We start from the raw sequence: 14,148 nt of genomic DNA on the forward strand, positions 1-14,148 counted from the left end.
ACAAGCAGGTTGGTCTGGCCTTTGATTGATACATGGCTAGATTTACCTCGCTGCACCTTCTCTGTGAGTGACTGCAGTGTGACCCAGAGGAATGAGTCCCCTAGACGGGGCGGAGGGGGGGGGGAAGCAAATGAGTACAAAACAGATCTGGTCTATTTCTTGTTTTGATCCACTCCATCTATCTTTTACATCTTTGGCTGGCAGCAGACGGTGCAGAAGGACTGCATGCCATCCACATCTCATGGCTGCCTGGCAGAAGATGGTACAATAGGACTGCTAGCAATCCGTATCGCCTGCCTGTTCACCATAAGATAGTTCAATAGGACTGACTGCAGGACTAAAGAGAATGACCTGGTCAAGTCACTTCTAATGTAGTCCCCGCACCCATGTCTGCCCAGGCGCTCCTGGCCGATGTGGCCAGGAGCACCTCGGACATGATGATGACGGCTACCAGTCCTATTGTACCGTCTGCTGCCACAAGGCAATGGGTTGCTGCTGCTGTGTAGCAATGCAGTACCGCGTCTGCCAGCACCCAGGAGACATACGGTGACGGTTACCTGAGCGGGCTCCATGCTTGCCGTGGTATGGCGTCTGCACAGGTAACTCAAGAAAAAAGGCGCAAAACAATTGTCTGCTGCTGCTTTCATGGAGGGAGGGAGGGAACGGGGGCCTGACGATATGTACCCAGAACCACCCGCGACAATGTTTTAGCCCCATCAGGCATTGGGATCTCAACCCAGAATTCCAATGGGCAGCGGAGACTGCGGGAACTGTGGGATAGCTACCCTCAGTGCAACGCTCCAGAAGTCGACTCTAGCCTCGGTACTGTGGAAGCACTCCGCCAAGTTAATGCACTTAATGCACTTAGAGCATTTTCTGTGGGGACACACACACTCGAATATATAAAAACGATTTCTAAAAAAACGACTTCTATAAATTTGACCTAATTTCATAGTGTAGACATGAGTTAGGACACGAGGTAAGCATTAGAGAGCAAAAGCGCAGTCCCCTGCAGGAAGTGAATGGACCTATCCGATTTGGGAATTAAACTTTGCAAGACTTCTCTCTCATCTCATTGCTTTAATATTGCCCTTTACTGCTGTTCTGCATCTCCTGGATTTTTTTACCAGTGTCCTAAAAGTTGTGGGTTCCACTTGCATCCATGGCTCTGTTTGGATGCAGTGGGCTAGAAGAACCCTCTCTAGTAAAAAGTACATACCATCAAAGGCCCCTTGTTAACTTCAGAGCTTGCCTTGACAGATGGAGGGGAAGGTCTAGGGCATACATAATGAAAGAAAGTGCCTACCCAAAAAGCTTACACCCTAAATAGGTAAGACAGAAGGTGGGAGGGGAAAGGGGCACAGAGAGGGAAGTGACTCACCTCACAGCTAGGCCAGTAGCAAAGCCAAGGAACAGAACCCATGTTTCCTGCCTCCCAGTGTCCTATCCACTGGACTGCACTGTCTCTCAGCATTAAAGATTGCTTCTGCCCACTTCCCTTCTCCAACCCAGAAACCGTTGTAAAATACAACGGGATTGTTTATTTTCTCCTCTTCATGTAAAGAATATTCAATATAATAAAGACATCAGTATGACATTTTTAAAAAAATGTATTTAAATTGGCAGGATACAGAAGTACAAATGCTGGTATTTGGTTCACACAACAGTATATATACACATATGTAGTACATGGGCATCAACACAAAAAAAAACAAGAAAAAATTTCCAGTTTATTTTCTCCAAAGTTGAATTTTTTTTCAGTTTATATTTTGGAGGGACATGGTCAGGTTCAAAAATATTTAAAAACACAACTTTCCTTTCTCAGATTGATTTTTAAAGCTTTATAAGGTTGTGCTAGTATTTACTTCTGACCTTGATATATTGTTAGCACTTGCCTCAATTTAAGAAATGAAAATAGTTTAGTCACTTTCATTTAATTCTCATACCTCAGCCCAAGGCTGTGATGTTTGGATTGCAAAGGCGACAATGTTTGTTTTAAAAATTTCACTGATTTCAGAGTATGAAGGCAGAAGGTCATTAGATTATTTAGTCTAACCTCTTGTATATCACAGGCCATTAGATTTTACCCAGATATCCTTATATTAAGCACAATGACTTTAGCCTGATCAAAGCATTTCAGTCACTCGGGAGACTAAAGCGGTTTTGTGCCACAGACAGAAAACAGAAGAGACCTAGGTACCACCAATGCCCAGGCTCCTGCAATGACAGGGAATTGATTAGTTGAGCTATTGCCAGATGATCCCAGCAGGTGACCCACATCCCACACTGCAGAGGAAGGCAAAAAAAACCCAAAACCCAAAAGCTCCTGCCAATTTGACCTGGGGAAAAATTCCTTCCCAACCCCAAGTCTGGTGATCAGTTAGACCCTGAGCATGGGCAAGACACACCCGCCAGGCATCTAAGAAAGAGGATTCTACCACCTTAGAGCACTGAGCACACTGAAATTAAAGACAAAATGAGTGAAACTCCCCTATCCTTCCCCACTTCAAGCCCAAGTTCTAAGACAAGCTTAACCTGACTGTCTCTTTAATAGAAATGTGTCATTTCTGAGCCCAATTTAAAGCTAATTTTAGTCATAGGTGTGTCATCCTCTGTAGAGAGCTTGATGTCCTGGTTCTCACTTCATGCAGCTCCTTGTTTGAGAGCCAGAGCAAACTTCACTAGGCACACAAAATACCGATCTGTTAGTTATTTAGGAAATCCATCTACATATAACTAAGCCCCTTCGTTTTCAGTTTAAAACTATTTGTACCGAAAGTGTCCCAGGTTTTACGAAAAGTATTATTCAGTTTTTTTCCTGATTTTCACCCTACTTTTGTATCATTCAAATATATTAAAAAATAAATTTTATTATGAAAATACAATACATTGCATGAGATATACATATTAGGACAATAAATTAGTCTGTGTGTATATGCAAAGCTTCCTGTTGAAGTAATGCTATGTATTAGTGTGGAAGATACACACCAACAAACAGGCATGCGCAAAAGCTCTGAAGTGTGTGTGCATCTGAACATACAGATGAATCTCACATATACATTTCAAGCTGTTAGATAATGGTTTAAAGATTTGACACTAAAATGGGAAGAAAACAAAAATCTGTATCAGAATATGTTTCAGAACACAAGGAAGTGTTCAAAAGTTTTTAAAATAACAAGAACAGGAGAAAAGGATAAAACTGAGTGTATACGCTGCAAATGGTGTGGCCCAAATAATAAATGTAAATATTTATAGGCTAATAGTTCCAAGTCTACATCAATAAACTGTTAATTCACATGAAAAGTTTTATTTGGGAATTGGAGAAATATTGTTTTCTTAAACTCAGAGGTGGCCTTGTGTTTTGAGTTCAGTTTTAGTTCTGCAGCAAATCACATTAATGTTTTGAATTCTGTTCATCAATCTACTGCATGCTTTTCCCCCTGGCTTTCCATCCACCAAAATAAACCTGATATTTACCCAGAAAAATTAGTAATTTTTGCACTGATTTTCACCTGTTCTTGTTGTTGTAGTAATAAACACTGATAAATTCCTGGGGGAAAAAAAAATCAAATAAAAACTGAAAATGAAGGGCCCTACATATAACATAATCCTAACTCAGGTTATGGGAGTACAACTACAATAAGGAACAGACCCCACATCAAACTCATAGCGCTGGTCTATCTAGTCCAAAATGCCCTCTTCAGCAATGGCCAACCCTGCATGCTTCAAAGGAAGGTGAAAAGTTCCCATAATACACCTGCTCAATTGTGCACCACATGGGGGAAATTCATTCCTGCCTTGCCATCGATGCTCATCTTAAGCCTTGAAGCAAAGAGATGGATGGATACAACAGGATTTTATATACAGTCACTAAATGTTCCTGTGGGTATCAAATTGCTTGTATGCGGATAATTATGCTAATGATAAAGTAATGCTAGTACGGAAGTGACTATTGCTATCATATTGGTTATTCTACTGCCTATGCGATGCCTTTGAGCATGCTCATGGGGAACTAGAGGTTTCTACAAAAACAACAAGAAGTCCGGCACTGGACTCCTGTTGTTTTTTTGGATACAGACTAACACGGCCTTCCCCTGATAGAGGTTTCTAGATGCTTGAGCAGACTCAGACTGAACTAGTGCTAATACAGTTAACCAAAAGTACAGTCCCTTCTGAGAACTGATCAAGCAGCACATGGCATATTTCAATAAAGACTGAAACCTAAAAACCAATAGCCAAATAATACACTAAGAAACAAAAGAGAAAACAAGTCCTTTTACTTGGAAACTCTTTACTTCCCAAGATCCCTGAGCACTACAGCAGAAAAAGAAGGTGGAAGACTCCAGAACACTATAGATTATTCTTATTAAAGATATTCTCTGAGCAGGGGTTCAGACTTTAGCCTATAAAATCATAATGGCCTGTGTTAATAGACATCTTTCCTCCTAAAAGGTCCCAAAGTGTTTTACAAGTCATGTACATAAGAATCATTTGCCCACCACTGAGGTAGCTATTTCTAATGCAAGAGGGTTTAGAGAAGAGCCATCAGGATTAGAAAACATGCCTTACACTGAGACTCAAGGAGCTCAATGTATTTAGCTTAACACAGAGAAGGTTAAGGGGTGATTTGATCACAGTCTATAAGTACATGGCACAAGGAACAAGTATTTGATAATGAGCTCTTTGATCTAATAGACAAACATTTAGCAAGATCCATTGGCTGGAAGTTGAAGCTAAACAAATTCAAATGGGAGCTAAGTCACCGATTTTAAAGTGAGGGTAATTAGCCATTGGAACAATTTACCAAGGCTCGTGCAACTGATTGGGGTCTTGTTTTCATATTTCTTCCAGAAAACAGCACCTCTGCCAGCAGAGAGCCCCCTATCTCAAGGGCAGTGAATGGGCTCAGAATTAGAGACTCACCCACACTACTACCAGCTGCACATGGATAATCATAGAATCATAGAATCATAGAATATCAGGGTTGGAAGGGACCTCAGGAAGTCATCTAGTCCAACCCCCTGCTCAAAGCAGGACCAATCCCTAATTAAATCATCCCAGCCAGGGCTTTGTCAAGCCTGACCTTAAAAACCTCTAAGGAAGGAGATTCTACCACCTCCCTAGGTAACGCATTCCAGTGTTTCACCACCCTCTTAGTGAAAAAGTTTTTCCTAATATCCAATCTAAACCTCCCCCACTGCAACTTGAGACCATTACTCCTCGTTCTGTCATCTGCTATCATCATGTTTAAGTATCAGCCTAAACTGGCTCTCTTTAGAATCTGAGATCTGATAAATGCTAAGATGGTACATCTGCAACCACTTAAAATGAACAAGCCATTCCATTTAGCATTTGCCAGTCACAACTTGTTATAGTTAAGGAGATAACATTACAACCCTGTTTTTACTTGCTCATAAGTTACCAAAAAGTCTCAAATTTCCTCATTCTGCTCAAAAGAGAGTGATGAGAGAAAGTTTAAGGAAAAAACCTTTGTTGTTCTAGTCATATGAAGGTAAAGGGGTCTTTTCCCTCACTGGAAAAAAAGATATCTAGACTAACTATACAAAAAAGCATATAAGCTTGATTCTTAGCACATAAATAGTCCTTGTTGAAATGAACATCCATGACTAAATCTGAAAAAAACAATTAAGTGACTCATAGATGTTAAGGCAGAAGGGACCATTATGATAATCTGGTCAGATCTCCTGCATAGCACAGGCCAGAGTATTAGTTGGTCCTGTACTGATCATTTGTACCATGTCTGATCAATATGCAACAATCAGACCTTGTGGCCTTCACATCTATGACTCATAGAAATGTAAGGCTAGAAAGAATCTTGAGAGATCATTAAGAGCAGTCCCCTGCGCCGAGGCAGGACAAGTAAACCGAGACCATCCCTGACAGGTGTTTGTCCAACCTGTTCTTAAAAACCTGCAATGACAGATTCCACAACCTCCCTTGGTAACCTAGTCCCGAACTTAACTATCCTTATAGTTGGAAAGTTTTCCTTAATGTCAAACCACAATTGCCCTTGCTGAAGACTAAGCCCATTACTTTTTGTTCTACCTTCAATGGACTTGGAGAACAATTCGTCACCATCCTCTTTATAACAGCCCTTAGCACCGTTGAAGACTGTTACCAGGTCTCCTCGCAGCGTTCTTTTCTCAAGATTAAACACACCTACCCTTTTTTTTTTTTTTTAACCTTTCCTTGTAGGTCAGGTTTTCTAAACCTTTTATCATTTCTGTGGCTCTCCTCTGGACCTCAATTTATCACATTTTTATTAAAGTGCGGCATCCAGAATGGGACACTGTACTCCAGCAAGCACAGCATGAAGTGCTATTGACTCAGAGTTGGCAAATTTAGAGATGGGTTGCACATACATGTCATAAGTGTGAACTTTAGTGCACGCTAATATGTGACTGTTAGCTCTGAGAAGCAGGCACAGTAGAAAGATTCACTTAATTTCAAGGGATTCATGTCAATATTATGCATTTTTCCCCAGCATCTCTCTCAGATTCTAGGTACTTTTAATTTTCCATGCATGTAGTTGGCTTTACTTAAAGGGTGAAGCTAAATACTTATAAAAATTTATATCCATCACTCCAGATCCAAGCCCACTGAATCTCTAACCCACGAACCCTCCATCCCTAACACCCATATAAAGAGACAGACTTTGCAGCAAGACCAAAACAATTAACAGGTCCAAGCTCTGATGGAGCAAATGGAGGACTGAATTCTCAAAACTGAGGAAACCTTTTAAACTGAGTAGGGAGAGGAGCTCAAGCTAGAGTCAATCTATCAACCTCAGCTGCGGCAGTGGCAATCCCTTGGGTAACTTGGTCCCATACCATTTAGGGCTTTAAAGGTTACAATCAAAGTGATGCATAGCTATAGAAGTTTTAAGTTACGGTTGTTACAATTTAACTATTACTATGACTATCCTTCTATTAAGTTATTACTGTGGTGCCTACAGGCCCCAACCAGGGCTGAGGTCCCACAGGCCAGAATTTCTACATACACATAGTAAAAGACAGACCCCGCAGGCCCCAAAGAGCTTACAGTCTAAAATGACAAGACAGACAAAGGGTGGGACAAAGAATCCAGTTTTAGCAACAGGAACTGAGGCATAGAGAGATGAAGTGACACACCCAAGGCCACTTTGGAAGTATATGGCATTGCTGGGAATTGAACCCAGATCTTCTGGCTTTCTGTACATTTCAAGGGTACCAGATCACTTGCATATTTCAAGCAGAGTGCAATTAATAGTGGCAACTGTGCAGAACTTACAACAACTCCCAATGGTTTCAGTAGAAGTGTTTCTCTCGCTTCCACCCAGCTCCACTTTTTAATGAGAGAGAGAGAACTAGGAAACTAAATGCAAAAAGCCACATTAATGCAATAATGAAGTTAAAAATCAGTCAGACAAGGCAAAAAATGAAGGCTTCTACAACAGTGTTATCTCTGCCACACTGCATATATGTAGTATTTTCTTTTCCTCTTTTCTTGAAAGGCCCATTCCCGTTAACTTCAAAAAGAAGCAGGCCCTCTGTGGCCACTATTTAATGTAATCTTTATATCTTCAATGCATAACAAAATACACATATTGCACAAGGGGCAGGGGGACAAGTTAATGTTGTGGAATCCTTTGACCGTTTTCAAACAGTGCTAATTTAATGTGGCATTAAAGTAGCTTTTGCATTTTTAAAAAAACTGTGTAATATTTTATTACATATTTATATTATTTTTCTTTATTAATTATGTTTATGTTTATAACCATTATATTTTAAGAATGGTTGATAATTATTTGTAGAACCACTCCTCCCTCTAGCTCAGCCTTTAAAAGTCCAAAGACTATGCATTTCTTATGAAAGAATCCCACACGCAAGGTACTGACCCCATCATACTAACCACCCTTCATTAAAAATAAAAAGTTATTTCAAGGTTTGTCACCAGGCATTTCAATAAGAATAATGAAAGCAGAGAGGGGTATAACTAGACTGCAGTTGGTAGGAAATCACCAACCAAAGAAAGTTCATGTCAGGAACAATGGAGACTTCAAAGCATGGAGATCAACATGAAGGGTGAAATGCACTGCGTGTGTTGGGGAGGCTCTCGAAGATGGAGATTTTATTCCAAGGTTTCCATTTCTATGTCATTGGTGTAAGCACTGGTGAAATCCTCATGCTTACCAGGACAAGATCCAGCATCTTCCCAAAGGGAGGGGAGCTCCAACTCATACCAGGCTTTAGAATTCTTTTTAATTGCTGCAAGGATGGCCTCCATGGAAAAGCCAAACTCAATGATGCTGTGCAGCTGCTTATTCTTTTTATATTTATAACCAGCGGTGTGCATGGCTACCAGCTGGCCATCTGCATTGAACACCGGTGAGCCGGAAGACCCGAAGAAGAAGCTGGTGTCATAGGTGACTACATTGGGATTGTTGATCACATGCTGGAAACTTCTTTGGGTGAACATGTGGATGCACTGCCTGTCCTCTGGGCCACATTTGACATTGTTGCACACCTCCTTCTGACCCCGCTGGATACGACAATGGCACTCCCGTTTCCGCTCAAATACAGGGACCACAGTACAGCCATCTGCAGATTTCGCTTGCCCATCCGGGTGGCCAATTATATAGATTAGACCATTAAATGGCAATGGGTAAGAAAATTGCACTAGACCTGCTGGGAACAAGCTTCCATCTCCTTCCAGTTTCAGGACAGCAAAATCAAGATGCTTGTCAGATATTTCAAACCAAGGAGCTAGTGAAAACCAGCTGTTTTCCTTTGGGTATTTATCTTCATAAGAGAAAGTCACACGGGCAGACTGACTGATTATCAACGCCCAGTCCTTCTCCTCCACTCCTTCACCAACAATATGCCCTACCACATGATGACAGGTAAGTACATACTTACCATGCAAGACAAAGCAAGTGGCAGAGCCATCATTTCCATTGTTGGCCCACTCTATAAACCCCACAGAGTCACTGAGAACACCAAGGCGTTTGTGCACCTTAATAAGAGTGGAGTTCTTAGTCTCCTTCCCAAAGTTCTCCCTGTACAGTTTGAACACAGCACTGTTCGATTTCCCTTGCTTCAAGGCTTCTGCAAAGGCTTCTGCGAAGAGCTTGTCAATCACTGCACTTTGTTTCTTCAAGTCAGAATACAGGGCCAGGATAGTATGTTTAAAGTAATGGTAAGTCTTCCCCTGCCCCTCCTCGGAGGCCATGCAGGATTGTTCATTCCTTGAACAATCAACCTTCCAAGGCAGGGGCTTAGTTTTAACCACCACCTCAAATGACCTGTTGGCTAGATTATCGACACAGTAATCACTAGGTCTGTACTTCTTGTTCTCCACCAACTGCCACTCTTTTTTCTCCAGGCAAGAATAAAACCGGCCATCTTTGCACAAGGCATCCTTGATGGTCTCCCCTTCTGGGGCAAAGACACACAACTTGCTCTGGTCTTTAGCAAGCTGCTGGCACCAAAGAATTCTGTATCGAGCATTGTTCTCCCATCTACTGCCAAGAGAGGAGACATAAAATGTTATGCATTTCTTTCCCTTGCTCTCATACTGTCGGTATCCTATTTTCTGATTCGAATTCACTTTGTAAAATTTCATTTCAAAGTGGGAATTCTCAGGAATGTACTTGAGAGGCATCCCCAAGTTAACATACCCCTCAATCCCTTTATTCCCCAATAGATGCATCTCCTTGTTCTTCTCTTTTTTCATCCGAGCACAGATGTCTGGTAGCGCCGTCAGGGCTTTGTAGATGCTGTCATGGGTTCTGCCTTTCACCACATGCTCCTTGCCACCATCACCCAAGTTGACGGTGAATTCTTGCTCCTCTTCAGTGGATTTCTGACTGATTAAGAGGCTCTCTCTTGTCTGTCTCTTACTGGTGTCACCCAGAGGAGGTGTGCTGTTCACAGATCTCTTCCTTTTGGGAAGTGGGTTTTTCAAGGGAGAGTTTTGCTTATTCCTCTCATTGCACTAAACAAAACAGAACAAAAATAACTGAAATAGCACCTTTCTGTGGGGACACCTGGTAAGGACTCCATCCCACTACTGCCCAAAACTCCATCCCAAAATTGTTGATCAAACAGCCCTCTGCCCAGCCACATGGAGCTACAGGTTCCTCAACCCACCGCCACCTAGGAGGAGCTGGGAGAAGGAACCATCAGATCCTCATGTGTCACTGTGACAGGACTTTTAAAAACAACAAGGACTTGGATAATGGCAGCATTTGAACCTAGTAAGAGAAACTGGGGATAAATGGGGAACTGTTAAGTTTTTCCATCTTTTGACAGGCAGCACTGGGGGAGTGCGTGTATATATATATACACATTTATATCCCTTTTCAAGCCTTGCCCACACTACAGCTAAGCTTTGTTTTGAGCAGTGGTCCCCAAACTGTGGGATGCACCCTCCCTAGGGGGCACAGAGGAACGTTTGGGGAGGCACAGTGGGGCCGGGCGTGGCCCAGACCCTACTTGGGGGGAGGGGTGGGGCAAGGAAGAGAGTGCCACCCATCCCAGCTCTGCCCCTGCCCAGCCCTCATTCCCTCTCAACCCCCATCCCCAGTTCTGCCTTCAGCCCAAGCTCCTCTGCTGAGCCAACTGTGCAGTAAGGGGGGGGGCGCACAGACAGATTCCATTACTGGTGAGTGGGGGCGCAACTGGAAAAGTTTGGGCACTACTGGTTTTGAGTCTAAGCCAGCCCGGGCTCAAGGAATCCTCAAACATGGCTATAGACGCAGATTCTTGCGTGAGAAGTACTGTGAGATATATGGAGTGGGGGAGCCACAGAACATGCTGAGGCAGGGAAAGGGACAAAAAGAATAAGCAGAAATAGAGTAACATCCAAGGTTGTTGAAAAGCTAGCACTGAGCATGGAAAGACTCCAGCATTCAACTGCTCATTCCCTGTGCTGCTGGGACTGCCTCACTGCAGTGGAAAATAAATCTGGCATCCAAGAATCAAAGTACAGTTTGAGAACCACCTCAGTTCTTTAAGAACTCAGGTTTAATGATGACCTGCAGAGTAAATTCAGAAAAATGGACTTCTGTTTTGCTTCCTTAGGAGTCACAAGGGCAGCCTGATTAGAAAAATAAAAAATGTAATGTTCAGTCTTTCCTGGAAGAAATATTGGGACTCTTACAGCATGTGTATTTCAATTGCTCATATCTTAGATGAAAAAACAAGGCTTCCTTTATCCAAAAAGTCAGTTATTCAAGTTAAGAATTGACAACAATAAAGGAAGGAATTTTTAGAACCCCTTTGTATTAATTACTTTTCTTTCATTCTCCTGGCTCTTATGATGTTCTACTTTCTCTAGTTTTCTAGTCACCACAAAGTTTTCCAACATAAACTGGATCTGAATTTATAATATAAAATAAAACAGAAAAAAATCTTGGGAAAAACCCTTCAGGCTTTCTTTATCATTTATAAAGGCACAAACTCATTTCTTCTTTTGCAACTTACTTAACAGTGCTCATGTACAGTTGAGAAGAAAAATGGAATAGCACAGGTGCAGGTGGTTAGGACTATGACACGTGTCTTATGCGTGGAGGGGGAGAGTTACACCTCCTACTGAAGGATCCAGTATAGACCAGTGTTGGAAAGAGGATACTGGGCTACATGGACCACTAGTGTGCTCCAGTGTAGCATTTCCTGCATTCTGTGTGTGCATATTTTAGGAAGGGTGGCTGGTATACCAATCCCTCTTCTTGTTGTATGGTTACTGGAGGTTGTGATGGGGTAGCCCTGCTCACAATAAGCCAATATTAATATACCGTAACATATTTCAGGATATTTCCATCTCTGCCCGATTTTCCATTCTGGGAGAGCTTTTTCCCATCAACTCGCTTCTTGGGTCCCATATTGACTCAAAGAAGATGTAGCTGAGAACATGTAAAAGACAGTTTTCAGTGTCTGGAGACAGCCAAGTGAGAAGGCACACTATAAAGGAGAGCACAGGGTATGTTAACAACAAGGTGTCTTTCTGTTGTGTTGCTACCTCACACTATTACCACTACTCTTTTGATATTTGGTGTTGAAAGCGTGAAAATGTGAACCCCAAAGGCTTACACCCCTCAGAAGACAAATAAAAAAAAACTGGGAGGGATTTTTAATGTCATGATTTTTAAACCAATCTATGATTTGGGGGCCTGACACGCTGTCTGAATGTTTGCGGTTGGCAATATTGCTACCAAATCAGTTTGTATTTAAAGTTGATCTGAAAGGACAGATGATAGGTAGAGAAGGGGCAGGGGTGCTGAGGAGGCTTGTAAAGTTTATTTAAAGAAAAAATATATAAATTAAAAAGACTTGAAGAGCTGTGTGTAAGCTCAGAAGCTTGTCTGTTTCACCAACATCAGTTGGCTCCATAAAATATATTACAGTAACTCCTCACTTAAAGTTGTCTGGTTAAAGTTGTTTCATTATTATGTCATTGTTCTACTAGAGAACATGCTCATTTAAAGTTGCACAATGTTCTAACACCGTCCCCCACCTCCAGTGCCTTCCACCCACCGGTGGGCCCCAAGGATCAGCACCTCCCCACTCCCACTCCCGCTCCACGCCTCCTGCCAGCTGCAATCAGCTGTTTTGCAGCATGCAGGGAGGCTGAGGCAGGGTGGGGGGAGGAGTGAGGACGTGGTGCGCTCAGGGGAAGGGGTGGAACTGGGCGGGAAGAGGTTGGGTGGGGATGGAGCCTTAGGGGAAGGGGTGGAGTGGGGGTGGGGCCCAGGGCAGAGCCGGGGGTTGAGCACCCCCCAACAGTTTGAAAAGTCAGTGCCTGTGGCCCCAGAAGCCTATGGCTGTCTCCAACTCTGCAGGGATCTAGAGGCCCAGTGCCTCTGTGTTGTGCATCCCGAGTGTACCATGCAACCTGGCAGATTGGTTCCCTTAGGAGATGACTGGTCTCTCCAGCATCCCAGGGGGTAGGGGAGGGGCATTCAGTGGCTAACTGGAGCAGGCATTTGTGTGATCTGCTGCTCAGAGGCCAGCAGAGACATCCCCATCAGGTGCTGGGGAAGGATGCAGAACAGTGTCTCTTCCTACATGCCACTTGCCTGCTCTGCCTGGCTCCCGTGTCATGCCCAAACCTGCGGAGCTTGCATGGGGAGGACTCTGCAGGCCTAGGAGTGGGGGTGTTGTTGGCCGACACCCTCACCAGAGCTCTGGGGCCAGAGGATATTCAATTACCTAGTCAGAGCTGTGAGTCAAACCGCATATGATGTCTTTTGTCTGGTGAAAGAAAATTTCCCTGGAACCTCTACAGCCCCCTGACACACAGGGACAGGCTACTTGGCATCGCTGGCCACACCATGCTGTTTGCATAACAAGCTGTCAAACTATATAGACATTCCCCCGCCCCTACTCACTCCCCAACTCTCCCCTCCCCCAACTCCCGCCCCACCACTCCCGCCCCCTCTCCTCCCCCCTGCCCCAACTCCCACCCACTCCCGCCCCCCACCGCTCCCTCCTCCCCCAACTCCTGCCCCCCACCGCTCCTCTCAGCCCCACGGCTCGCCTCGCACGGGTCGGGGGGTGTCTCGTTCCCAGCCAGCCGAGTCCCGCTCAGGCAGCCCGCGCCCCACCCCGCTCGATCCGTCTCAACCCGAAACTTTCCGCTTCCTCCCCCGCGTCACGGGAGGGGGCGGGGCACAGTCTGTCCCCCCTCCCCCTATATCTCAGCCCCTTCTCCCCGAACCCCACCCCCACTGCCCCTCACGGCACATCCCAGCCACTCCCCCACCCACCCCCCAAATCCCCCTCCCTACCCAACCCCTCACCAATCCAGCCCCCCACATCCCAGCCCTCCCCCTCCCATCAGTTCCGACTAGCTGTTATGATTGTAGGGGTTAAAAAACGCCCTCAAGAAGGTGACCTGTGTGTAATGGATGCAGAGAGCCCGAGGCAACAATTCGGAGAGATGTGAACAGCCCCATCCACCCTAGTTAGCTCAGATGCCCAGCAATGGTCATTTAAATGCCAATATTGGTAACTATTTCATTGTGTTGTGAAGTGATTTTGGTGCCACCAGGATGTCATGTTTGGGAGATGCCACCATATATTAGTTCCCCTCAAACAAGTAGCCAACCTCAAGGAGCCCAGCAGAGACAATCCCCCTATCCAAGCC

The 14,148-nt window shown here is 44.0% G+C and overlaps 1 protein-coding gene across 3 annotated transcripts; it reads right to left on the bottom strand.

Annotated features, from left to right (window-relative positions):
* Positions 1-1,594: 1,594 nt before the first annotated feature.
* LOC102935628 (serine protease FAM111A) lies at positions 1,595-13,667 on the bottom strand. 3 transcript variants are annotated; one of them, XM_043549152.1, is made up of 3 exons: positions 13,533-13,667; positions 11,798-11,905; positions 1,595-9,996 (listed from the first exon to the last, which is right to left on the bottom strand). In XM_043549152.1, exons 2-3 carry the CDS (start codon positions 11,882-11,884, stop codon positions 8,131-8,133), a joined length of 1,953 nt encoding a protein of 650 aa, XP_043405087.1. In that variant the 5' UTR covers positions 11,885-11,905; positions 13,533-13,667; the 3' UTR covers positions 1,595-8,130. The 3 variants fall into 3 exon arrangements, with proteins under 3 accessions (XP_043405087.1, XP_037755241.1, XP_027686413.2); XM_037899313.2 differs by having other exon boundaries at positions 11,798-11,963; positions 13,540-13,647; XM_027830612.3 differs by lacking the exon at positions 13,533-13,667 and adding an exon at positions 13,212-13,371.
* Positions 13,668-14,148: the final 481 nt, after the last annotated feature.

This window comes from Chelonia mydas, chromosome 6, assembly GCF_015237465.2.
Source record: "Chelonia mydas isolate rCheMyd1 chromosome 6, rCheMyd1.pri.v2, whole genome shotgun sequence".
NCBI lineage: Eukaryota > Metazoa > Chordata > Testudines > Cheloniidae > Chelonia > Chelonia mydas.